The 26,550-nt window shown below is 31.1% G+C and overlaps 1 protein-coding gene across 3 annotated transcripts in view; it reads right to left on the bottom strand.

Annotated features, from left to right (window-relative positions):
• Nucleotides 1–26,550, bottom strand: part of LOC148620833 (zinc finger protein basonuclin-2-like) — a 59,866-nt gene that overhangs the window by 32,394 nt on the left and 922 nt on the right. Inside the window, exons 1-5 of one of the 3 annotated variants that reach the window (XM_088574671.1) lie at nt 21,528–23,152; nt 18,197–18,340; nt 13,824–13,949; nt 12,579–12,790; nt 6,227–6,329 (exon numbers count right to left, since the gene is read on the bottom strand). In XM_088574671.1, the coding sequence (XP_088430797.1) occupies nt 6,227–6,329; nt 12,579–12,593 (118 nt within the window). In that variant the 5' untranslated portion in view covers nt 12,594–12,790; nt 13,824–13,949; nt 18,197–18,340; nt 21,528–23,152. Of the gene's footprint in view, nt 1–6,226; nt 6,814–12,578; nt 12,791–13,823; nt 13,950–18,196; nt 18,341–21,527; nt 23,153–26,550 lie in introns of those variants that run through there. The other 2 variants (XM_088574673.1, XM_088574670.1) reach the window with 2 other exon arrangements.

Below are 26,550 nucleotides of genomic sequence, written 5' to 3'. Positions count from 1 at the left end.
CCTATTATTGTCCTCAAACAATTATTGAAATATTGGATCTTGTTAACTACTTGAATAAAGTTCCCATAGCACTTAAAAGATTTACCCTAAAAAGTGTCAATATTTTTTTCCTAGAAAATTCTGCAGTCTGATGACAGGAAAACAAGAAAATCTTTGATGTTAGCAGTTAAATAAAATTATTGACATTAAAGTTTGTATTTTGTGAATTGTGGAAAATAATGTCTTATGGTTTCAAACATAAGCATTGGCTAGAATTTTTCCAAGTGTCTTTTTTCATATTTGAATAACTGTAATGCATGACTACCAGAAGTAAAGTAAATTCTCCATTTGGTGTAAATGTCCTCATTTTGACACTAAACAAAAACTAAATTTCTGAGTGTTTAAGGAATCAGAAAGAGACACAAAAACTGTGTTCAGTAGCAGCAAGTCTCCAATCTCAAGGTTCACTGCTGCATGCTTCTGTGTTACATGGAACTTGTTCTTTGAAATTTTTCATAGTATTGCCCATGTATTGCCCTCAATTTGACACTTCAGTAATGTTATTTTTTCTTATACTATCACACAAGTTTTTATAAAATTTTACCAGATGCAGATCCAGGCAACCAGGCCCCCTGAGAGATTTTTTTTTAAAATGAAATATTTTTCATGTTAAAACATTGAAAATGCCTTGAAAGCAATATACTTCAAAAAACAATCACAGAAAATTATCATCAAGCATGGTACTATAAATACAAGAGAATATGATACGAATTTTTTTACACATAATTTTTAACCCTGGTTTGGGGCTCCAATTTTTTAAATCTCTAGATCAGCTACTGTTTACTGTCCATAAAAGCATGTTGTGACATATCTTTTCACTTCAACTGCTACTGTCATGCCAAGATATTTTACAACCTCACAAAAAAATTATGAATATGTTTTTGACAGGAAGTTAGCTTAAGTAATAATGGTGATAAATGCTGGTAATGGTCCCTCAGCTGTTTTTACTTCATCACAGAAATGACAAAGATTAGAAAAATTAACGTAATTACCCTATTATTAAAACAGATCATCAAAAGACTTTGATATTTAAGGTGTTGCTTAAGTTAAAAACTGTCACATTTTCTCTGTGTAGTCAAAGCCATAAAAGTAATTGATCAGAAAAATTAATGTTGTATCATAATCGTGGATCCCAGTTTTGGAAGAAAATAGAAAAATGCTTGCAGTAAAAATTCAATTATCAATAAATATGTTGTATAATAAAATCCCTAATGTCTTTCTAGACATTTCTCTGTTGTGGTCTCGATAATGACATTAAACCCAGGAGTTGATAGTCGACTCATTTTTATTGAAAATAGACTGAAAACATGCAACTTTTAAAATGTAATGATAATATCATACAATAATTTAGTAAAAGACATATCATTGTTGATTAACCATTGCTTCATGAAGCCTTTGTCAAATTCCTAAGACAGTTGCTCGCCTGATAAAAGAACATTTTATTTTTTAAAGTGTCTTTGTTTTAGACATTACACTCACTATCTTGAATTCGGTGACGTAACTTTTTCCTTTGAGATGAACTAATTATTTGTTGCCCCTTTTATATATTTTTTTAAAACAATATAACTTTACTGCAAAAGTATGTTTCTGACATATGATTCAACTTCTCTTTCAAAAATTGAATTCCTTTGTATTTTCAAATTTTTCAGCATTTTGTTTTCATTGAATGCACCATTACTGTTTCAGTGATTGTGTGGATCACTGAATGCACCATAAATGCCTTATTCTTAGACTTTAAATTCAAACTAGATCTAGCATTTCAACGATCAGAAAAGAAGAGTTTTTCACAGAAAACATTTTGCATTATAACTGAAATGGCTGTAGAGAAAAATCGAAATTTTTCAGTAGAGGTAATTACTCCATCCATGCAAGACCCCAAAGGATTGTCAAGGACGTTATATACACAGTGATTGGGAATGGAATTATGAGAATGGATCATTCTGAATATTCAGTATTTCAATAGGCTATTCTTTAACAATCTTTCTAAGAAAATGATCCTTATAGCACATTTTCAACTAGAATGTGAAAAATGGTGCATGACCCCCTCTAACCCCCATCACTGCATACCCCCTTAGTCAATCATGAATAAATTTATATAAGTTTAAACCCACACACCAATTTTCACCTTTGTTGAACCAACCTTGAAAAAGTTAAATAAACCAAGTAGAAATTTTTGGAATTTGATTTGATTTGATAAATTTATAAACAAATCTCCTTTCCTAATCCTACATGCCATTGACATCCAAAGTGACAGAGAATCGCTATCATAGCCTAATAAGACAATTGATCTTTATTCAATGGAACTTCCTCTGGGAGATTTGCCATCTCTTACATTGATCTAATACAATAATAGCAAACTATTTTACTGAATCTCCTAGCATTAAAATAATATTAGCTCATCCTAACTGGATTAGTTTAATAGCTAATTCTGTAGCATAGGACTCTATTATTTGTAGTTATCAATTCCTCAGCAGATATCACTGGGAGACATTGTACAAATTGTCTGTTTGTTTAAATAATTTAGCAATTATTCTTCCGTTTTTTTGCTAAAGAATTTATTTATTTTTTTATGTTACAATTTTTAATGGTTTTTTGCTGTCTTGTCCCACTGGTAGGTGCTTTTTATTACTTGTTTTTCTTATTTTAAGGTGAATACTTTGTTTTGTTTTTAAGTTCAGCTAACAAAAGGAAAAGCCAAGTTATCAAGACTTGTGAAGTTGCCCAATGTCTGATGAAATGGCAAGGCAGCTTTTTGTAAACAAAGTGTATTTTACTAACTGGTTTTGTATTCTTTGTTTTCCATGTCAGAGACTGTGTTCCGAGTTGTAAAGCAATAGTAACTTTAATTATGAAGATATATTTAGCTGAAATATAATGCAAGTGATGGTGACTAACATAGCAAATAGACAATTCTAGCAAACTTTAAACACAATAAGTAATAAAAAAAACTTTATAAAGAAAATGTCTGGATAAAAATTGTGACAGAAAAAAAGGACTCATTTTCATACCAAAAATCAGCTCAAAATCTGCAATGGATAAGATTTAAAGCGGATAGAAAAGGATAAAACTTAATGCCCTAACCAAAAACTTTGTGGCAAGAACTTAAAAATTGAGATGGCGAACAAATGGGAAGAAAAGAACAGTTACATCCTCTCACAAATGTTTTTGACATCATGCAAATTAGCATTTATCTTGTCCTGGCAGCTAAGTGTAATTTTTTTTTCGCCATCCTCAGCAGTAAACAGCTGACAGAGGAAGACACCTGGAATTCTAATTATCTTCAAGTATAAAAAGTCCATAGAATCTTATAAATCTGATCATGAAGATGTTTTCTATATGCCATCAAAGACTATATCATAATTGTCAAGTCGTAAAGAATTTCTGATATTTCTTGAACTTAAATGTGTGACTAATACAGAAAACATATTTTGGGAAAATGATGTAGAATTTTATGTGATAGTGATGTAACTAGAGTAAAAAACAATGTGACTTTACTAACAATAAAGTTTAAAATAGGTTTGTACATATGAAATGCATTGATTACAGCATCATATAATACATCAAAAACTCACAAAAATCAAAGTCTGGATTGTAAACTTTAAGTCACAAATTTTGTTTCAAGCACTGAGTATAATTCTATCTATACTTCAATCATTTAATACATTACAAGGCATTTGCTAATGCCAACTATACAAATGAATGCAGATAGAAAGAAAAAAAGAAAAAGGTTGATTAACTGCAGTCATACCACCATTAACATAACGAAAATTAAGTGGACACATGACGTAAGTCACAAAAAAACAGGCACAGATTAAAGGATTTAGGAAGGGTTACAAAAAAGGGAGAGGGAGATTTTAGGCTATTATTTACTTATTTTTGCCCTTTTCCAACAGAAGAAGGGGATTTGAAACCCACCCCACCAGTTTCATCACTGAAAATCTCAGCTGATAGTTCATATTACTTTCTAGATCTACACCATTGTTAACATTCCCCCATACACATGTATTTCACATGAGCACAATGATCTATCCCTATTAAATATTTTCTTTAAAAAATCTAAGTATTGCAATCATACGTGTCTCAGTGATATGAACTTATTTTGCATCAGCAAACTTTTTGAAAGAAGTGTTAAATGATCTTTTCATGCTAAGCCTCTTGTCTTCAAAGAAAGATGGCACAGCAATACTCAAATTTCAAAATTATGCAAAAGAGTTTTCTTACAAAATAATGGCCTGTTTCCAAGCACTGATCAAGTTTTGACTCAGAAACTTATCTACAAAGCATTTTCATTGACAAATATGCCTTTATGTTATTACCAATAAATTTAAATGCTTTTCTGTTCGCCAGCACCAGTTCAAAAATAATACCTGCCCATATTGCACAAAAATGAAATGAAAACACATCAAACAATTAGCACCTTCTGTCTACCTGCAACTATTCAGCATGATCAAGGTCACTAATATCATGTAATGCAATATGTGTCCTATGTCTTTTACATATGCCAATATTATGTTCAAACATAAAAATATTATTTTGTGGATACATGTACGATAAAAACCTGCTTATCTGTCTGAGATAGTAAACTAATCATTTTTTGCTGTACAACATGTAGCGTCACTATTGCACCATATTCATTTTGACCAGTCCTTGTTTCGTGGGATGATAATTTTCGTGGTTTTCATGAATTTATTAAATTTTGTTCCCAACGAACAGAAAATTTCCAATACATTTGTAAGGTGGAATTGTCAAAGCCATGAATTCAAGAATCCACAAACTTACATTTTGCTTAACATTTGTTCCCTGAACCACAAAAATTGGTAACCATGAATGAAAGTACATTTACAGTTTAAGAAAATAAATAATGGCCAAAATATGTAGAAATTGATATTTTCTTTTTTTTTAATATGAACTATTTTTTTCTTTTTTAAATACATGTAAGGCAAAGAAAGAAATACCTGTTCTTCGGCAAACAAACTCTAAAAAGCTAGTTTCAGTAGGTAGGCAAATTTCCAAGTTATTGACTGGTTTGTTTTGGAGACACATTTGGACTTCAATAGTGCTTGTCAAAAACTGGCTTAAGAATAGACACAAAAAATATGGGCCGGTAAGGTTTGAGGAAACACAGAAAATTTTTTTAAAGCTTAATGGCTACATTGATTCTTTTTTTTTTGGTCCTATTTTGTCAAGAGTTGAGATGCCATAGTCCTACATCAACTATTAACAACAGCCACAAGGCATACTTTTCCTTAACCATTAAAAATTCAATTCGAATTATGAAAAAAAAATGCATTCATAGGTTTTCATAAACTAGCAGCTGCAAAGTACCATATCACTGGTAATTTTCGCAGGGTGCTAAATTTGGTGAACTTAAGCAGTCTGTCTAAAAATGCAAAAATATATTATGCAAAATATTAACTCTAAGCTCAAATACATAGTGCACCATCTGCAACCGACAAAATTAGAAAAGCCAAAATTTTTGGCACACTATTTTGCCTCAAAATCGTCAAATTTTACAACCGGTAATATAACCTGCTATATGGTACTTGGCAACCTAATTCAACTGATCAATAAGTTGGATTACAGGCAAAAATTGACAAATGCTTTTATTATAATATCATAAGAATATTTCTCACCAAATTTTACCTTATTTCAAAATCTAACTTCCCCTTAATGATAGAAGACATTAAATTTTAAGTTACGTAACAAAATATTTTACAAATTGCAATCATTCATTCATCTTGTATAAAGTCCATGAAACAGAATTTCTTACAATTTACTATATAACAAGTGATTTAAATTATTAGTAATGGAACAGTGAGAAAGATCCTGTAGCTCTTATCACCTTTTAAACAGAAAATATTTATAATGCTTTCCCCAAATAGAAGTGTTTCTGTTCCCCATAATTTACCAGTACTTCAAAATGCAAAGATGTTTATCCCTGCACTTTGTGATTTCAAAATACTACTAAAATTTCAAAGATTTTGTTTGCATCAGTGATCCAAAATTCTCTGGTTCCAAAGCCTTATTCTACAAGAGGGGTACTAATGAATATACTACGAGTGAAAAAATCAGTTTTTAATCAATATCAAATACAATGAAAAATTTTATAAGTAAGGTTTAAACAATCGACAACAGCAACATGCAAGTATATAACTTTAACTTGTAAAAGTAGAAAGGTCTGACTTACCGTGGGATACCCAGCCGTGCTTGCAAGATTCACAGCTTCTAAGATTATCTTTCCCTGGGGTGAAGCACTCACATCCACAGCTAGGGGTGGTACACCTTATAGCCTGAAAACAGAGTCTTTGAGTCAGAGAGTTGGAAAGATTGACGAAGTTCATCACCCGTTTGTACTGGTCCATTTTCGTATAGTCCAGAAGAGAAGAGGAAACCAGTGGATTAAACTTCTTTCCCTCCAACATAGTTATTCAATCAGTTTCTTAAACTTCCTTTTTATTTTTCAAGATGCAAAATCCAATATTTCAAAGTTTTCAAAATCAGAGTCAACTGTTATTAAGATTCAACAGATACATGTATACTTCTGCCTTAATACATGAATTTTAAAAAGATCAAATTTTCAATATTTCAGATTAACTGATGACCCAATATGTCCTTTCAATGTATCCCAGACACAGATGAGAATCAAACTTTTGGCAGACAGCTTCTTCAAAATGAAAGAGATAGCTGTCCAAAAGATGTGAAAAGTTAATCATCCGCATCAAATTACTTCACACATGTATTGCATCCCCATGCTGGGAAATCTATGCTCTAGAAACATTATAGCCTAAGTCCCATTAATTTAAAACAGTTGCATTCCTTGCCATATTGTTTACAGTGCATACCCTCTAAACTTCTTGGTTCTGTAACTTAAGAGAATAAGCAATAAATCAAATCCAATCAATTAAGGTTTGCACTATTGATGAAACAGATACTGAATAATAGAAAAACCTTTGAAAATAATCAATTAATCAAATATTTATTAAATTTTATGACTTCTTTTAAATCTTCCAATAAAGAAGCTGGGACTTGCTAAAATATGATTTGCTTATTCTATTTAATTTTCATTCATGAATGTTAGCGAAGAATTGGGATAACACCTTTTAAAATATTTTTGTCTTAGTATTTTGTCATGTTGCAAGAATTCTGAATTCTTGTATTTGAATTGTTACTGTAATTTCCTTTCATGCAGATTATTACAGAGTTGGGATGTAACCACCTTTTTTAAAGGCTTTATTTAATAGTTTGTAATTAAGTAAGAAAAGCTAAAGCAGTTTTACCATGTTTTACCAATTAACAAAACATATTTCATAAAAAGCTTAAAACTTATTCATTGTTTCATGGTTTTACTCAAACATTTAAATGACAAAATTTACTTACAAGAATACTTTTCTAATAAAATACATGTAAATACCAAATATTTTTTCAAGAAGGGAAATCAGCATCTGGTTCAAATAATTGCTTGTAACTCTTTTAATTCAGCAATATAATACAATATCACAACAGCCGTGTGAAGAAAAGATTCCTCCATCTTCATAAGTGATCTCAAATCATTTGACGATATTGTTGACAGTCAACGTGAATGAGGTTTTGAGTATCCTTTAAGGATGACATCAACCATCAAAGACAACGAATAATTTACCAAAATGTTTTATGTGATTTGTACTTAATTATTTCCTGAGGCATCAAAGACTGGTGTCATAATAAAAAGGACCTTTCGATGAGAGTTTGACGACGTCAAGAGGCTCAAACAAGCAGTATGTAGTATTATATGATGACAATGTCAATAACTATATAATTGTCAAGTTCCGTTTCTTTAAGAACGGTGCTTAGAGAATCTTGAGGACATAATGGCGGAAAGATTCATCATTGCTAATCGTCTTACAATTGACTCAATGACTGCAACATCTTTCATCAACCTTGCACTTATTGTTTTGGAAAACTAATTTTTCTATCATCTGTGGCGTTCTCAAAGATGCGAGTCGCATGACAGTGAATTAGCAACTATGTGCTTCCGATGCAATATTTGCTGATAGAGAGCTTTACCATATGTTGTTTGAAAATAGAAGACGATTTACCTCTTGAAGATGTCAAGTTTTGTTATTTGTGAATGTGTGTGCAAAATTACAATTTACAGTTTTTTTTTCAGTTCTTGAAAATGTCAAATTGTGTTATGTGAGTTTATGTGAGCATTAAGTCTGTTAAAAACGCTTAATTCTGTCATTTTTTTATAACAATGATTGCAGACACTGGCAAGCACTTAGAACTTAGACTTGACTGATTTTATCTCATATGAAGAAAACCATTATAGTTTATTTTTAGGTGCCAATAAATGAAAATTGGTTCCATCTTCCAACTCAAAAAAATTTTTTGTCAAAAATTTTGGAGATGATAGAGCAATCATTGAACTATTCAAACCATCAACAAACATTACCTTAAAAATCAGGGCCTGGTTTTAAAAAAATCATAAATATAGATTTCCCTCAATATCAAACCAATCTTATTGGTTAAAATGGGAGCTACAGACAGGCCAAAATCATAAATCTAGACTCAGTACTTTCGTGACTCTCACATTGATAAATACAAGAGATTTAGTAAACCTAAATTTCTGAAAAGTTACAGATACTTTCCAATTATTCCCTTTTCTTTCATTTGGCTTATAACATAGCCAACTCATCTGAGCAAAGACCTGCATAACTGAAAGATTTTTCTTAAAATAAAATGACAAATTTACCAACTTTTGAACTATTTCTATCAAAAAAGTTAACAGCCACCAAAAACACCAAAAAAAAATACACAAATTATTATAAAGCAACAAGTATCAAGCGTCACCTTGCTCCCATATGTATTTTTTCCCACAAAATCACACCGGAAGAGATACAAAGGCACTTTCAAATCCTTATAAATGATGCACTGCTTAGTAGGATCCACTTGGAATTAATTATCATTAATTGAATGGAGTAATAGATGTCTCAAGATTCCCTTATGTAAATGTCACTGAAGTTCTCCATCAAAATATCATTGATTCATCTTTTTTTGAAGGGAAATTATCATGACTTTCAAAGAGCTATAGGGACGACTGTCAGTTTTGAAAAATGACATTGGAAATTGCTTCGTTTTTGTCAACAATTCGCTTCACAGATGCAAACGAATGACGAACTGGTGGTTTCGGAAACTAGAAAGAGATTTCATGGAATGTTACAACGATGCTGTCATAGCAATGACAAATGACGAAGTTGTAATTGAACTATTAATTTGTGTAAATTCCCTCGGTAAAATCTATTCTCCATACTGACAATGCAAAGAAGTATATACTGTCTCCAGGGATATTAAAGCTTGAATATGAAACTTTTAAATAACAGTTAAAAACGAAGAATGTCGCAACAAATAATCAATGCCGGAAAAGATCTAACCGAAAACCGATGGATTGAATTGCCCCTGCTAAATGAGGAAGAAACTCTGAATACTCCAGAGACGCTTTACTCTGAGGACAATTTTAAATAATAATTGAGCTTATGTGTGGTTGATAGAAATTAAAAATGTCACTCTTGGACACAAATGTCACAACCAGTTAAGGCGTGAAATCAATACTGCATTCAAATAGCTAAAATTGTTGTCATGAGGGGACAAGTTACGTGTATATACGACAAACACTTCTCGACATTAAATGACAATCTCAACGAAGCCAATGTTTTTCTATAAGTGATTAATACAAGTCAATGGCTACATAAGCGTCAAGGGTAATAATCGTTCCATTACAGCAATACACTGTAGAGACGATATCAGGGAATTAAACACTTTACCGAATGCCATTTAGGGCTGTTAGAAAAACCAACGGACTTTTTAATTAACTCTTAGCATGGCCACCTAGTTAGAGTGATTTAATGCATATTTACGGGCAATGGAGACTGCTTCCTTGCTTATTAAAAAAAGTTTACTGTGAATAAACATGCAAACTTGTCTGATGTCTAGCAGGAATCACGACAGCACACCCTCATGTGAAATTCTGAATCCATTAATGATTTATAATAGTGTACATTTATAGACATACAATGTTGCTGACATAAGTTTATAGAAGGACATTCAATCTACTACTCATTTGGACACAACAGTAACATGCCCTTACATAAATTGAAAACTGGGCATCAGTGCGAAGACACTGGTACTATCAAGACCTCATAGAAGTTACGAATTTTCTTTAATTTTGAAGAAAACTGTCTTTAAAAAGGGAAGAATCTGTATTTCTATTTGAGAAGGAGTTTCAGGATGAATTTTTAATAGAACTAGAAGGACAAACTGACTTTAATTTAGTTCAGGCATTGCATCATTTATTGGCACCAACAGCAGTATGGGGTCAAGAACATCAAAATCAATAATGTCAAATTATCTGTGAACGAGATGAATTCTAGATGCATATCAGTCTCCTGAATAGTCTTAGGATTTTCTGACTAAAGCATACTTTAATTCAAAATATTCAGTTTACAATTTACGCAAAACCTCAAGTATATATATTCTTCATTTATTGATAGCATTAACTACACTCAATTTAGTTGTATTCAAGTGTGACAATTTCTGACCATTTCTAACTTTCTACTAGACACATCCTTGTTTTACTGAGAACTTTAGGAGGATGCATCAACCTCTACCAAGCTGCATTTGCACTCTTGGTTTTATTACATAACTTTTACATACAGACAGTCACAGTCTCTAACAATTAAAACATAAAGCAAAGTTGTTTCTAACTCTTCAAAAGAGTTAATAAGGTTTAGTGACACAACTTTAGGATGTGTGTTTTATCTAAAACATATCTCTTATAATGTGTTTTACTTTCTCTAATAATAATTTTGGCAGCCAGAACTTCCCTATGGTGTAATCTAATACTTCCTATCAGGTACCCAAACACATCAGAAGTTTAATGTCCTAACAGATAACAGGATGTCAAAGATACAAAGATGGGATGCTACTGTGCTAACAGGGCTCCCCACAGGGAAAATTAAATATAGTTATCTAGCTGGGGTGTACCAAGGGAAATTCAGAATAACCTAATTCTTATATCACGAAATATCATGAGAGATTATAAAATGTCAGAGATAGGAAAATGGATTGAACATTGCTAAATTGTCCCAAAGCAGAAAATAAAATGTATTTAGGATGATGGAACAATTAAGTAAACTCTGAGTTCTGGCTATAACAGGTTTCACCAACACTTATATATAACTTACAAGGAGTTAATGGTCATTAAAAAGGTAAAATTTAAATGATTTTGACAATTTTTTAAAGACAGAAAATGGAATGACTGTTATCTCCAATTTAGCATAGAACTTTGTTCAAATGTCAAATACTTTACATCTACAATGGCTTATGTAAACAGCTTAAAGATAAAGATATCTTCCTGTCTTCAAAATAAATTATTTGTTTCTAATGCCATTCAACACTAGCTGATAAAATAAACAAATTATAATCACAGGATTATCTCCTTGTTTAAGGCAGAGTTTCACTTTCTCACATCATTTTCTATAACTTTAATACAGGCAAATGATTGGATGTCATAATTTGTATTTAACTACTTCATTCATGTTGCCTCTAACAGAATGAAAATTAACAAAGCAACAGGCCGGTCTTGAAAATTATGTTAATTATTGCCTACATAAAAACTCCATTAGACTTTTTAATTACCCCTAATGAGCCCCTGTGAGGATGTGCAGTGTTATCTGTTTCTTGTGAATGGAAATCACATGACCAATATAAAGAGGAATTCCATTAATGAAAATTCAGTAGCAGTTCAGTAACTTTAAAGAGATGGGCAATATCAGATTTCACAGAACTTTGATTGCTTACAGATTCCATGTATTTTATTTTTATCAAAGAATATCAAAATTAAAGAATTTATCTATATTGGATAGTCAATAACAAATAAAATGTGGAAATTGAAAATCATGACAATTGTGCACAAAGAAGATACTAGCAGTTACCAATTATGAAATAGACAATACCTGTAATTATGCATAAATTTGAATTGCTTGAAGAATAATTAAATATAGATTGTAACAATTAAAATTAAAAAGGTAAATACCAAACTATTTGAAATCAAAGAAAATATTTATTTTCCGATGAAATAATTATCATATTTCGTTATCACTACAAATGCCTAGGTATGAAAAAACAGTAAATATTCTGCATTTTTATATATATTCAGAAAAAAACTTAAGTCAATCAACAATAATGTGTTATAACGCCGACTGATTAAACTCAAATCTCATCAATACAGCCACTCCTACGTATTCGGTATAATAAAACACAAGAATCATTTCATAACATCCTACTAAACAGATGCATTGTCAACCAAGGACACAATCACATTAAGTTATCAATTTATGAGTTTAGTAAACCATTTTTTTATTCAAATGAAATTTAAATTGTCATTTTTCAAAAACCAATTACAGAATTAAGATAATTGATAAATGATATTGAATAATGATCAAAATTTTTATCACCTGACCTCATTAACAGGTACATAAAAAATGACAACAAATGTCACATACCTCCAGTGGCTTCATTCCAGTAGAACAACTATCCGCATACCAGCAACAAGTTTTAATCGTCAATTAAGTCGTTTTAGAAGATTCTTCTTGGTTTCTTGGTAAACACTAGAGAGTCACCTCACACAAACGTTCTGCGTCTTCAGTCGTACGTCCTGATTGCACGGTGTGATCCAAATTTAGACTGGTTGATCGTCAGCTTGCGCCTCTGACATCTATCAATGATGATGAGCACATTTTTAAACACAGGGCTACTTTTATTTATCAATTTCCTATCTTTATCACAGAAATGATGTCTGTTCTTTCTTCACAAGAAACACACACCCAGTTTAAAAGCAATGTCTTGTGTGTCACACTATTTAAAAAGTCAAAGCTACTCTTCTTGATGAAGAAAAAAAATCCAAAAAGTTGTAAATTGAAAGATATTAAACATCAAACAATTTTTAACATTTCCCCCAAAATAATTAATTCAGAACTCTTGCATGTCCAAGTAAGTCTATCTGGAAGTTGTTTCAAGGAAATATATAGTCATATGGCTTTCGTGAAGAAGTGTCCCAAATGTCTTATACGGGAAGGGGTTGTTAGATATAATAAAATTCTATTTTATTATCTATACCAAAGAGAAAATTTAGAGTCTGGCTACTGTTTTATTGAACAAAATTACCCAAACAGCTCTCGGGAGACTAATAGATAGGTTGACTCTCCATTGACCAACAAGACAGTAGGATCTTTGAATGCTATGTCTTTGAAGGTAGATGTATAAATTTTTGATGAATCTAAACACTAATTGGGAAGGAAAAAATCTAATTAGTATGAATAATTAACAGTGTCATGGAAAATTACCTAGTTTAATTGTCTCCAATCATGACTGAATCAGAGAAGCAGGATTAAAGTCCCTGTAAAATGATTTCCTGACATGACAGGAAGCAGAACAAAGGACACGAAAAAAGTTCTATTATTTGAAAAACCAAAATTAATTAATTCCTTTTATTCCTACAAATAATATGTAAATATTGACTTGTCAACTATTAAGCTAAGAACATAAAGGACAAAATTATTTATCCCTATGTTTAAGAATCATTTGTTATTGTTTATCTTGTATTCAAGTTCAGTAAAAAAATGAATAAAATCAGCCTACTAAGGCAACATGTTTTTTTTTCAAATTAATTTTATTAAAAGTTAATTTTTTTCTTTCTTTTTGATCACAGCTAGTATAAACCCAGTTAGAAAGAAAACACATGCACTCACCTGCTAGTAGTAATCCCAGAATCTAATTCCTTGGAAACTGCACTAAAAATCTTGATAAGTAACTGTTTCCTTGGTGACCAGAGGCTTGACAAAGATCCCTGACCTGATGACAGTCAGCATAGCACTCTGGAAAATGACCAAAATGTAACAGGACACTTTATCTTAATGGCTAACAGCTGCTGAAACTGATCAGACTTATCTTAGGGGACACCCTAGTGTGGGGGGACCTGGGGGAACACAGCTTGTCCTCATCTCCTCAATGACATAAATCAGATAAAGCCCTAGGAAATCTACTACATAAGTCTCAGCCTTCTAAAGCTGTCTTCTTTCATTACTATGCATCTAATTAATGATCCATAAAAATTATTAATCTTAATTGCTCCCACATGTGTCTTGGTAACTGCTTCCTGAGACAATCTTTTTCCTCTTGTTTATTTACTTTAGTTACTTCACATGTGCTTGTTGTTTTACTGAAGATGTCATTGATGTCACTTGTTTGTTTACATTCTCTGTATGATAAGGAAGGGGAAAGAAGTTTACAAGGAAATTATTTCTACTAAGGTTTTTTATCTAAATAAAAAATGGGATGCCAAAAACAATACATTTTGAAGTCTTTATATACCTTAAAGAAAATTTAATATTGTCTCAAAGCTGAACACATGAATGGATTATATCATGAAAATCACATACTATGAAAATACTTTTATTCCTTGGTACCAATATTGGTGATTTAGGGGAAATTGACCATTCTTGATTTCATCGATTTTAGAACTATATCATACAATGAATGAAAAAATTCCTTTTTATTGGGAACCAAATTTTGTGGTTTACCAAAACCACGAAAATTGGTACCCCACAAACAATTACACTTTCATAGTGCACATATTTTACTCCTAAATGACTGTAACTAAGATCAAATAACTGTGTTTTCACATTAAACAAGTACTACCAATACCATATTTGAATGTAGAATTATGAACATTTAAATTGCATGAAACCTCTGTACCTGTACATACTGGTGATGAAAATAAAGATATAATAAAGATATATATAACAAGTTTAGATATTAATTACTAACTACACTAATTGTACTATTTACACATGTCACCTAAATTGTTCTAACAATTGGTGCACAGATGACGAATAAAAAACTTGTTCATCAATCTGAGCTTACTCTTATATATGAATGATTTCAAATATTACATTATCACTTATTAATAACTTTTTAATACTGTTGATTGCCTTAAATATGAATGCTCTGATGTGATTATTTTTTTTTATCAACTATGAGGTACAATTTTAATGATTTGATACAAAATATTAAATCTGCATTTGAATAAAGGGAGACAAATCAATATTTTTTTAAAACATGGATATAAAACATTTGTTTCAGTTGGTCAGAAATAGTTGGTATGTATTACATGTTATGATAACTATAAAACAACTTACAACCCTATGGTAATCAAAGGTTGATCCTTGGGTAAGGGCCAGATATGCCCCAACCCCCTTTTGGATTTTTTTTTTTAGTTCTGTGCAAAACTTGTTCAAAAATACCAACTAATTTAATTGCCTGGACCCCTTTCAAAATATCTGGATCTGCCCCTGGTGTTACTAATCAAAATTTCCTTTAAATCAGTGTTTTTCAAAATGGGTCACAATTTTCACAAAATATCTATTTGTTGGCCCTAATATCAAATCCTACAGTAGAGATTTGAGTTATAATAGATTGATTATTTAAAGATTCCAATTTTAAATCTGATTATCTAAATAGGAGCTATATTCATCTAAATGAATTGGGCTGTCTATTGTCATTACACTGACAAGAAAAAAAAGAAATTGGTTTTTGAGAGGCAGGTAATTTTATCTACTCAATTATCTGAGAATATTCCCGGAATGATTACCAATCTACCTTTTGAAAGAACTTCAAATTTATCAAATCAGTTTAGAAAAAATCTCAAATTATCCCAGGTTGCCATTTAAATGAAAATATTACTACATTTTAGGCTTTTTATATTTTGAGGTACAGCTTAATGTTTTTAATGAGAGTTCTATGATAATTTTTTCAATACATGGAATTGCAGTGTAAACTAGACAAAAACAGGATGGCAAATTACTCTTTACTTAAATTACTTTGTTGAGAATGTTTATTACTTGTTTTCAATAAAGTGGACTGAGTTCAACTTTAAATTTGAATATAATTAACATACAGTTAAGGTTAATAAATGACTTGTTTTTACCTTAATAATTTTAGTTGTCATTTATACAGAATTTTGATCAGTATCTTTCTTTAACATTTTTGGTGATGAAACTTTCTTCATTATATGCAAATAAAACTGGTTTATCAAATAAGCTAAAATTTTGCCGAGCACATGAGGTTTTAAGCATACTAGTGCTTGAAATTCTCTTCTTTTTTAAATTATTAAATTAAACTTCAACTGTAAGCAGACGTTTACTTCAATATCGAACTTGGCTTTTTTTTCAAAATAAATAAAAATTAGTATGGAATAAAAAAAAAACAAAGATGAACACCAATTCAATATATTCTAAAAATAGGAACTTTGTTACAAGTCAAAATTTTGCAACTTTTCTCAGAGACAAAATTTGAATTTGACAGATCCTGACCAACAACTGATAGAGTTTGTCACAAGTGTGGGTTTCATAAAAAAAAAATCTCAAATTGAGATTTTTCTCAAATCCTTGAAATTTTCTACAAATCTTCAATTTCAAGTGATCTGATTGGTCGAGATTTGAGGAAAATCTCAACTTAAGATTTTTTTATGAAACTGGGTCCTGGTCACTGTGGTAATTTTAGTAGCTTTACATTTTACAACAATGTTCACCATAGATTTATACTGATCTTAATGAAGAAAATGAAACATCTTCATGAGAGTTTACAAGGAAACCATTTTATTAGAAACATGCACATTCAACCACCAAATTATGCACATTGCCAGAAGTTCTGTCAAGTTTTACAAATCAATCATCAGCTATAGATAAAAGGCCTATTTCAGACCCCAAACCAAATTACAAAGGCTAGCTAAGAAAACCAGATATCAAATCCCTTCTTAGCTCTGCCCTAAATATTTGGGGTGATATTTTAAAAGACTGTCATAGATTTATACAGTAATTAACCTTACTTTATAATAGAAAACATATAAATGCAATATATTGAAACATTTGAATTGCACATTCATCAATGAAATGAATTGCCCAAAGTTCTGTCAAATCATTCATAGTCTTAGGCCTGTTAGGGACCCTACAAAACAAATTAAATAGGCTAGCTAAGGAAACCAGATATATAATTCCTTTTTAACTCTAACCTAAAATTTAAATGCTTGTATTATAAATTTCACCAATAATTTCCAAAAATACATGTAATTGAAATTTGTTTTACCAAGTAATTTGTATGATGTAACAGGCTTTCAACTAAACCCATTTAAAACTGTCATCAATTTTACCACTACAGTGTCTTTTAAAATCCCAAAGTTTAAAGCATTCTTAAAGCTTTTAAGAAGAGATAGGATATCATGCAAAAACTTGCATTAAACAGAGCTGAACACCTTACAAGTGCAGTAGACAAAGGGCTCCCTGCATAAAAGAGTAAGAAACCAAATATCAAAGCAAGACAACTTTTTTTCTGTTTTCCCTTCTTTCCCTTCCTGCACTTAATCCTAAGAAATAGACCAATTATAAAAAAAATTAAGGAATGTTTAGGAAAGACAATCTTATTGATTGTGTGTGTGTGCTTTTTTTTTAATTTCATTTTGACTTAAAGCTAATTACATGTACTGACATTAGCCTGTCAGCCTGTCTTTCTTTAATACAATAATTCAGTAAAGTGCATGTAAATGTAAAAATATAAAATAATTTAAGTCTTAGCCAAGCATTTTTAATACCCTGACTTCACATATGATAGTCAAAAGATGGGCCTCTATTTGTTTCTTAGTTTCGACAAGGCAATGGCAATAGTAATTAAGAATCTTCCTAATCATAGCAATATATACTTGTCTGTGACTGCACCCAAATATAGTTTTGAAAATGAAGTTTTAAAACCATTGATCCCCAATGCGGTGGGTTTCTTCCAGGACTATTGACTATATATACACTCAATAAATTGATTTCAAATATCCAGTACATTACCTTTTACTGCAAGACTATATAATCTTTGCAATAGGAAGTCCCATTAAAATGATGTCCAAAACCAAGTCAAAAAACAATGTCACAAAACAATAATAAAAAAAATAGAGCAAAACAGTAAACAGTAGAAAGTGTTGATATAAGATAAAAAAAAATTAAACTCAATTTAAGACTTTATATTGATAATTATCATTATATCAACCCCCTTCCCAATAAGAGGATAAAGTTCTACTCACCATAATATCAGATGTATAATAGAATACTCATGTTTTCTTTCAGGTCAGAGGTGACATCCATTTCCAAATCCCAACTTGGAGGGTTAAACCAGATATCATTTCTTGTCACATAAGGTGACATCTGAAGTTCTTGGCAGTTTCCTTCTTAAAGAGAAATTATTTGAAGATATCATAAAAAAGTTGCATTAATTGACGATGTCATAATAATATCATCCAAAAAAATACTAGTACACCCAGTATTCAAAAGAATATTTCTTTTAGTCGATTCAGCAAGTTTTAATTTTCACACAGACATTGTAAAAGTTGAAGAACTGTCACACATGAAGTTTTAAATTGGTGTCAACATGTCCTATTTCCCGAAAAAAATATATAAAGTCCCCTCAACAAGTATCACTTGCCGAAGACTGTTGCTAAGGAATTGGACAGTTGTCACAGTTGCAGCATTTGGAACATCCCAGTGACAGTACAGAATCAATATTTGATAACGGGACACATAGCTCACAGTAGATTATAACAATTACCCAATCTAAAATCCCCGTCACTCAATAATGATCTGTGATTAATTAAAAACCTGTCGTATGGCAATAATACTGGGTGACAAACTTTGTAATTAGTTTAGCCAGCTTAATTTTATTATCCCTTATATTATTTGATTGGTGACATAGTATATATAGTCAATAAAGTCCCTTTTCTCTATTGAAACATACCAATACATTGAACGGAGGGAAAAATCTATAATGTTTCTCCAACCCTGTTGACAATTCTCAAAGCTTTTGTCATAGTTAAATGAATCATGATTAAAGTTATCTATACAAATTCATTTTTTTATTAATTTATTTTTCTATCAATTGGTTGAGTTAAATCATTAAAAGCCAAGATCGTTTGTCAATTTCAAAGACATGATTCCAATCGTCAATAGAAATCTGAAGTGAATTACGTCCATATTTAGCTATTTGGTGAATTAATATTCAGTTGCCTAATGATTGTAGCCCATATAGTTACAATGTACAGTAGACACTTCAACTTGTCAAATGCCATTAAATTCATCCCATGATTAAGTAGAGCTTTATTCTATTAATTTTCTATAAAAAATCCAGTCTACAGAACAGCAAGCTAAAGTTGTGCGGTCTTGCAAAATAAATAAATTTTGATTGAACATTAGGTTTTTTTCTTTCGATACAAGGAAGTACAATGCACAAAAAATGCATGAGATAAGAAAATTGGATTTAACAGACCTTAAGAAAAATGAGTGCAATATATAATCCACTTGAGGTACATGTAGGGTATTTAAACAGATATAAAACTTTTGTTTTCAAACTTAAGAAGATGCCATATTTATGGCCATATAATGATTTCAAATGAATCAATCAACAGCCAATTATCAAATACATAAAATACACATAAAGGATAAAAAAAAAAGAAAAGAAAAAAAACACACACAAAGAAAATGTAATATATGAAAGTCGCTCAGTTTCAACAATCAAGGGTCGTGTAACCCAATCCACAGGAAATAAAAAGCCTTTCAACCAAACCTGAAATTGGGCTGTTGGGGAGGGGAGGGGGGGTCGATAGGGACAGACAGGACAAATAAATAAAACTGACCGACACAGAGACTGAGTCTTTAATATGCCCTTTATATTTGTTATTTAATATGCCCTTTACATGAGTTATTAGACACATTTTTTTTAATTCAGTTTTCACTGTTTCAAACACAAGTTTTGGATTCTTCTTTCATTTTAAGAGAAAACAAATTTTAGACATCTTAAAAAAGAAGTGAAGAAACATTATACTTCAAAATCAGCCCCATGTACTGTTAAATAAATACTGCAACTAACAATTAGAGTGAAGATAACATGTTCTGCTTTCTCCCTTTTTTAATCTCATAATAATGAAACTGAAGAAAATTGAAAACCATGAAACAAAGGAGGGACTTACTTCCACAAAAACAATCATCGTAACCCCAAGGGCCTAATCTAGACATCAATGACAAGGAGAAGTTTTAGTAAATTCTGTTTGAAAACAATCTAATTAATTAAAATATTCACACTGGCTACTTATTTTCATTTTGATGTTTACTTGTCAAGTGAAAATAAGGAGCAAGTGCAGATATCTTATTTTAATTAGATTAAAAATAACAAAATTGACATTTTTGTCCATGTTATCTATTATAAAACCTCTCTCTGTCAAAGAAAAATGGGAGAAGTAAGCACAAAGAAAAAGATGGTTTTGGTTATCTCTCCCCCTAGAATAGGTCCTGAGGTCCACCCCAAACCCACCCACACCCTCCCCCCCTAAAAAAAATTAAATCCATTAAAAGGAAATTTGAATTATGGTTGCATGTCTGAGCTGATAACAGCATTTTGTCTACCTTAGATGTGCATTATCAAAATGCCAAAAAAAAATCCTTGTTCTATTTCTGGTAGAGTACTCAATTCATCTATGTCATAAAATTACCATAACAAATGACAAAATTACAGATCAGATAATTTCTGTTTACATTAATTCAAATAAATCTATGCTGACTCCATCCATTGCATTGGTAATTTCAGTATTTAAACATTTACAGACGTAATTAATATAACTCTCAATATGGAAAGAGTAGAAATTACAATTAAATATTTAGAGACATCCCAAGTAAAAACGTCTAAGTCAACACATACAAATGACAACTATTTATTTTGGCCTGGCCTTAATAAAGGCCACAAATACCTTAAGTAGCTTTGATAGATCCATGTCACAATATGGTTGTCCTACAGGTAACAATACAGAAAAGCACTAATTAAATGATCAATTTTTAAACATGTCGTTTCATTATACAGCAATAAAAATCCATATTCAATCATTTGTCACCAATCCGTGGAGACTCTTAGGACAAATACCCACTTCTATTGTGGTTGGTTTAAAGCAGGTTTATGTTTTTTGTCCCTGACAATTAGCTAGAGATCAAAGCAGAATAAGGATTTGTCATGAATTGACCATATGTCAAGCCAATTTTCTTTTAATTTTCTTTCACAACTTTAAGAGATTGTGACATGATTGGGAAGACAAAATTACCACCAGTTTTCTTATTCTCTTGTTATTCATAATGCATGTATTTGATTGTTCACAGCTAATAGAAAATTTGAAAATTACCTAAACTAACTGCTCAATGATATTCCACTTTGATTTGAAACGTTGCATTAGGGAAAAAAGTGAAACCTTGAAGCAATATGTGAATTCAGCAAAAAAGGAAGACAGAAGACGAGTTACAATGCATCAATAAGAAAATGTGTATATATTCCAATTTCAACCATATATATCACAAGAATATCTTAATCCACACACACAATACCTTTCCAATCAATTTCAATGCATCACTAACATGTAAGATGGATCGTTAGGATATTGGAACTCCTGAATCACCAAGTTTTCTAGTTGAAGACTTGTCATTTTTCTTTTCTCCAGTTTGTCTCTCACCTTTAAAATAGCTTCAAAAGTATTGCAAGAAGTCATTAGCTGTATTTGGTTGCAGTCAATTTATAACAGACAACTGTTTGATATGTGGGGACTAGATTTCAGACTTTGCCAAGTTAAAAATAAGTCTTACATTAAATATTTAACTAACTTTACCCAAATTTTTCATTTACCAACAAGTCAAATATAGAGTCGAATTCTACATTCTTTGCTTTCATTTTTCTAACACAGTCGGTTTCAAGTTCACATTGACATCACATGACACCTATGATGCTTAACTATGGCAACAAAACAGATGGAGCTTACAACTGACTATTTCATTGGTCAAAAGTGATGATAACCATGATATTCAAGGCTCCAGAGGGGGCATTTTTGGTCTGCCATATTATCAATCAAAAATAGTTTTGGGTTTCCATATATGAACCAATTTAATAATTTATTGAAACACAAAACATATCACAGTGATCATACAATTCACAACATAAAATTTAAATCAGACTGGCTATATTATACCCTTATAACAGAATGAAAAAGCAAAAAAAAATGTGTCGGCCATCTTTTTTTTTTTTATAGTTAGTACGTTTTCCCTCCGAGATTCAAATGCAGCACTCACAATGGTGTAGACATGTTACTATTAATCAAAATAAAGCACATACCTTAAAGTGAAAATAAAAGGGAAAAAGAGCTTCACAAAATGCAGCATGATATTACCACAGCATGTTGATCACTGTTCACTTAATGAAAGTGGACACAATATTAGTTTTTGGCACACTTATGCATTCAAACTTACAATTAATTATGGACACAAAAACAGTGATACTGTTTGTCTTATATAATCTAAGACCGTTTTATCTAATGAAAGTTTCTTATTTTGAAGAAAAAAAATACAAATTCAAGGTTTTGTACGGTGAATAAAATTTCCCAATTTAAAAAGGATGATGCACATTTTCCCAATTTTTCCAATAATAAAGGATGAGGTAGTTTTGAAAAAGGCCAACAATATTACTGGGTTTGGACACAATATATAACAGAATATTTCAAATTAAATTAAAGGAGAAAAAAGTTCTGTTTAAAGGGTGAAAACTGAAGACCTTTGCCTTTGATCCCTGTAACTAACAAAACATAATAGATGTTAATCTGAATGAAGAAATCGGGCAGGGATTTTCATAAAGAATTCAAAAACAAAAAAAAAACGAACCAAAAACAAAAAAAGTGCTAAGTTTTATTTCAATTTATCTCTTAGTTTCTGAGAAGAGGATTTTCAAAGATTGAAATGTAAAATTATGGGAAAAAATCCATTTCAGGACCCATAACTCATTCATTTGTCAATAGATCTTTCTGTGTCCATTCTATCATGCTGAACAATTCAATCACAGTTTAGTTTAGTTTCACAGTTTTGGCTAGGGATAAAAAATAACATAAATGGAAACTGGTGGTTGTCATAGTGATTGAAAATGAGGATTCTATTGTAGATAAAACAATTTCAGAAAAAGGGGACTTCTAAATGTATTTTGTATTGTTTCATATATTTTCAATGTAGAAGGTTTTTTTACAATGACAATTTGATTTCATTGTGAAAGTAAGTCAATTTTTTACCATGCTAAATATGATAAGTGGATTACAAAGTGAAAAAGCTAAAAATCTATGAGGCAATGCCCATATGAAGAAAAGGTTTTCCAAGGATGAAGTTTTGACAATTTCAGGGCATGAAATAAAAATTTAAGATATTTTGCAGGAAATTTGACATTTTTAGACCAATTTCATTAACTTTTTTGCAAAATTTATCATGTTTTTGCACATTATCTATGGTAACCCTATTTACATATTTTTTTTTCCAGAAATTTTTTATGGCATTTTGAAGGCCTGGCTTCAGCTATTTCCAGAAATATAGATTAATAGATGCTTAACAAATTTTTAAAGTGATAAATGTTACAAAGCATCAGATTACAAGACCAAAATTAAGCAGTTCTACAATACTGTGGAGTGCTGGCTTTCATGTGTAAAATTGACAAAAAATGGCAAATAAAGTCCTAGCAACCCCCCTTTTTTCTGAAGAATCTCAACTGGCACCCCTCCTTTTCAAAGTATCTGGAAACTGCCCTAAAGTATATCTGAGGGTTTTCTTTTGGAAGCTTTCTACAGAAAATAAGGTATCGTTGAGAATTTGCCTGAAAGTAGGCATACTCCTAGTTTTTGGTGAAAATGAGTAGTCTTCTTGTTTTAGTTATTTCTTTGAACTAAATAGTATTTCACAATGAAACATCTCAGTCACAATATTAAAAGATTCAGACTTGGTAACTGTCCAATGAACCATTTAGAAAAACTGCCCCTTAACTGTACAACTTAAATTACTGAAACAAAATAAATAAGCAAGATATAGTCTACAAATACTACTTGACACTGCCTGCTTTTAAGTGCATATCTAATCTCTTTGCACTTTAGAAAACCAGCCCTTTTGTTTAAACCTGACATATGTTTCTTAAGAATTCAGCAGCAAAAACTACAAGAGATAAAGACAAAAAATTATGTGATGGCATTTACTATCATGACAAAATGGTGAAATATTATGTAATTTCTATAGAACAACAGTGTGATATCTAACCCTTGAGGAAATGAATCCTAAAATCATGTCACTTGAAGGAGGTTCAAAATAATATATGATGCTGCATCTTTATTTATTGACCTAAAACTTGTCACAATATGTTAATCTGTTTTCTACTTCAACAGTAATTTATGCTGAATAAAAGAGACCTGTACTTGAAGCTGAAATTTTTCAGTTATAATACAAATGTTTATATCTTATGGAAGGTTATTTTGGCAAGTGTAAAAGTTGGTGCAAAGTGGTGCACTGAGTACTAGTGTCCAGAGTTAATATTTTGTGGAACTTATTTTTGCATTATTGAGGAGACCGCTAAAATATGCTAAGATTACCCGCTATACGGTATTGTATAAGACAGCTGATATTTCAGGACAAGAATTTTACTTGCTTAAAAATTTTAGAAATAAATTTAAAAGGGCCTAAATTGTAACAATGTATTCACAAGAAAGTTTTTACTTGTTGCAACATGTTCTTTAACTTGAAAAGATACAGAGAAAAATATCTAAACAAAAAAAAAAAAATTGAAAAAACTGTCTAAACCTTACACTATGTAAAGTCCCATTATATCAGTTTCAATGAATTTCAAATGTTGATAAACAGAGCACCCTACAAAATCACAAACTAATTTTTAAAAACAAAATGCTGTAGTGTCCACTTTCCCTGTACCAACAGTACAATTTTGGCGTGGGAAAGTTGTTTATTATGTTCAACTTTTACTTTGACAAGTAAAAAAAACCTATATTTTTGAAAGAATTTTTTAAGTTAGGAAAGCAGACTTTAATTGTTGGAAAGTTAATCTTCATTTGGAGCTTACCTGTGAAAACCTAAAATTTTCAAAAATCCCAGAACACTGAAGGGGTTCAGATAAGACAAGTTTCACTGTATTACAAGCAACAAGATAACATTCTATGTCTTCAAACCTGTTTACTTTAAGACAAACTGTATTTTCAGTTATATTTTAGGGACTGAATTGTATAATCTTAAAACTTTTTGCCATTTTAACATGGGTATCATGTAAAGATTCATAATATACTGAACATAATTTGCAGTCAAATTTTGTAGGAACTATGGTGAAACCATTATGTGACACCTCAGTATTCAACACTGTGCTTGGATGTTTTTTTTCCATTGATCTGTTTAAGTCATACTGGTGGCAGGATCTACATTTGTACATGTATGCAGCTATTCATTTATCAGTTCTGTTTTTAACTTTCTGAAATTAAATGATATTCAGTAACAATTACATGTGAAAGATTTTTAAGTGTCAGTCTCTAAGAATCAGACAGTGGGTTAAAATGTGATATGAAAAAAAAAACACCATTTTGAAAGTTTGATTCGACTATATGCATCCTCAAAATCAAGGAAAAAACATACAAGACTTTCCATTTTAGTGAATTGAGTTATAATCTCACTGATATTCACTTAAAATAAACATTTCAAGGACATATAACTGTCAAAAGCCTCATTTTTCTAACAATCTAATGAAAAATTTCTGAACAAATCCAGTGATGATGCAATCAAATAGTGGTCTTTTCAAATAGACAATATCCTTGAGTGAAATTACATTACCAGATCAGTGGGTTATTGACATGCATATTTGTGATATTTCCCATTTTGCCCGAGTTTTAAAAAAACTTTCACTTCATAAATTTACACACCAGAAACAAAATATCATATGTGGTAAGACTGGTGTCATGTGATAGTTTGACTCCCATGAAATATTTATTTAAAAAGTCATCATTGGACCCAAGAATCTAGTGCAAATCAAAAGACAAAGACCAGACAAAGAAAACAGACACACACAACAAAATACATAAATTAACCAAAAATAGTACATATAAAGCAACAAAAGTAAACTTAAGATTCCACTAAAAACTTGGAGCATGGACCATGTGCATCGGTACGTATACATCCTCTGCTTTTCTAGAAACACCCACTCCACTGCTCATAAAAAGTCAAGTCCAAGGTAGAAAAAGAAAGAGGAAAGGAAAACTATGACACACTGAACACATCTGTTCTCATATGGTGCAGATGGATAAAATGTAACGATCCACAAGTTCTTGATGACAACCATAAGACTTCTGTAGTGAGACTTCAATCTTGTGGCATTATGTACGAGTTGTGATACAAAACTCCATACGAAGGTGCTGGAGATGTTGCCACAGGTGGAAGGAAATTTGACAATACCGAATAAAAACTCATCGCATTTGTCGTGTACTTCGGTCAATACTAGTTTTCCTTTACCACTGATCTCCAAGTGTAGGTCAAGATAAAAAAGCAGCATGGGTGGATAAAAATACCA

This window comes from Perna viridis, chromosome 3 (assembly GCF_037379345.1).
Source record: "Perna viridis isolate PV_CMFRI_1.1 ecotype Kerala chromosome 3, ASM3737934v1, whole genome shotgun sequence".
In the NCBI taxonomy this organism is placed as follows: Eukaryota; Metazoa; Mollusca; class Bivalvia; order Mytilida; family Mytilidae; genus Perna; species Perna viridis.
Note: the sequence above shows the minus strand (reverse complement) of the source record. Positions and strands in the feature narration are given on the sequence as shown.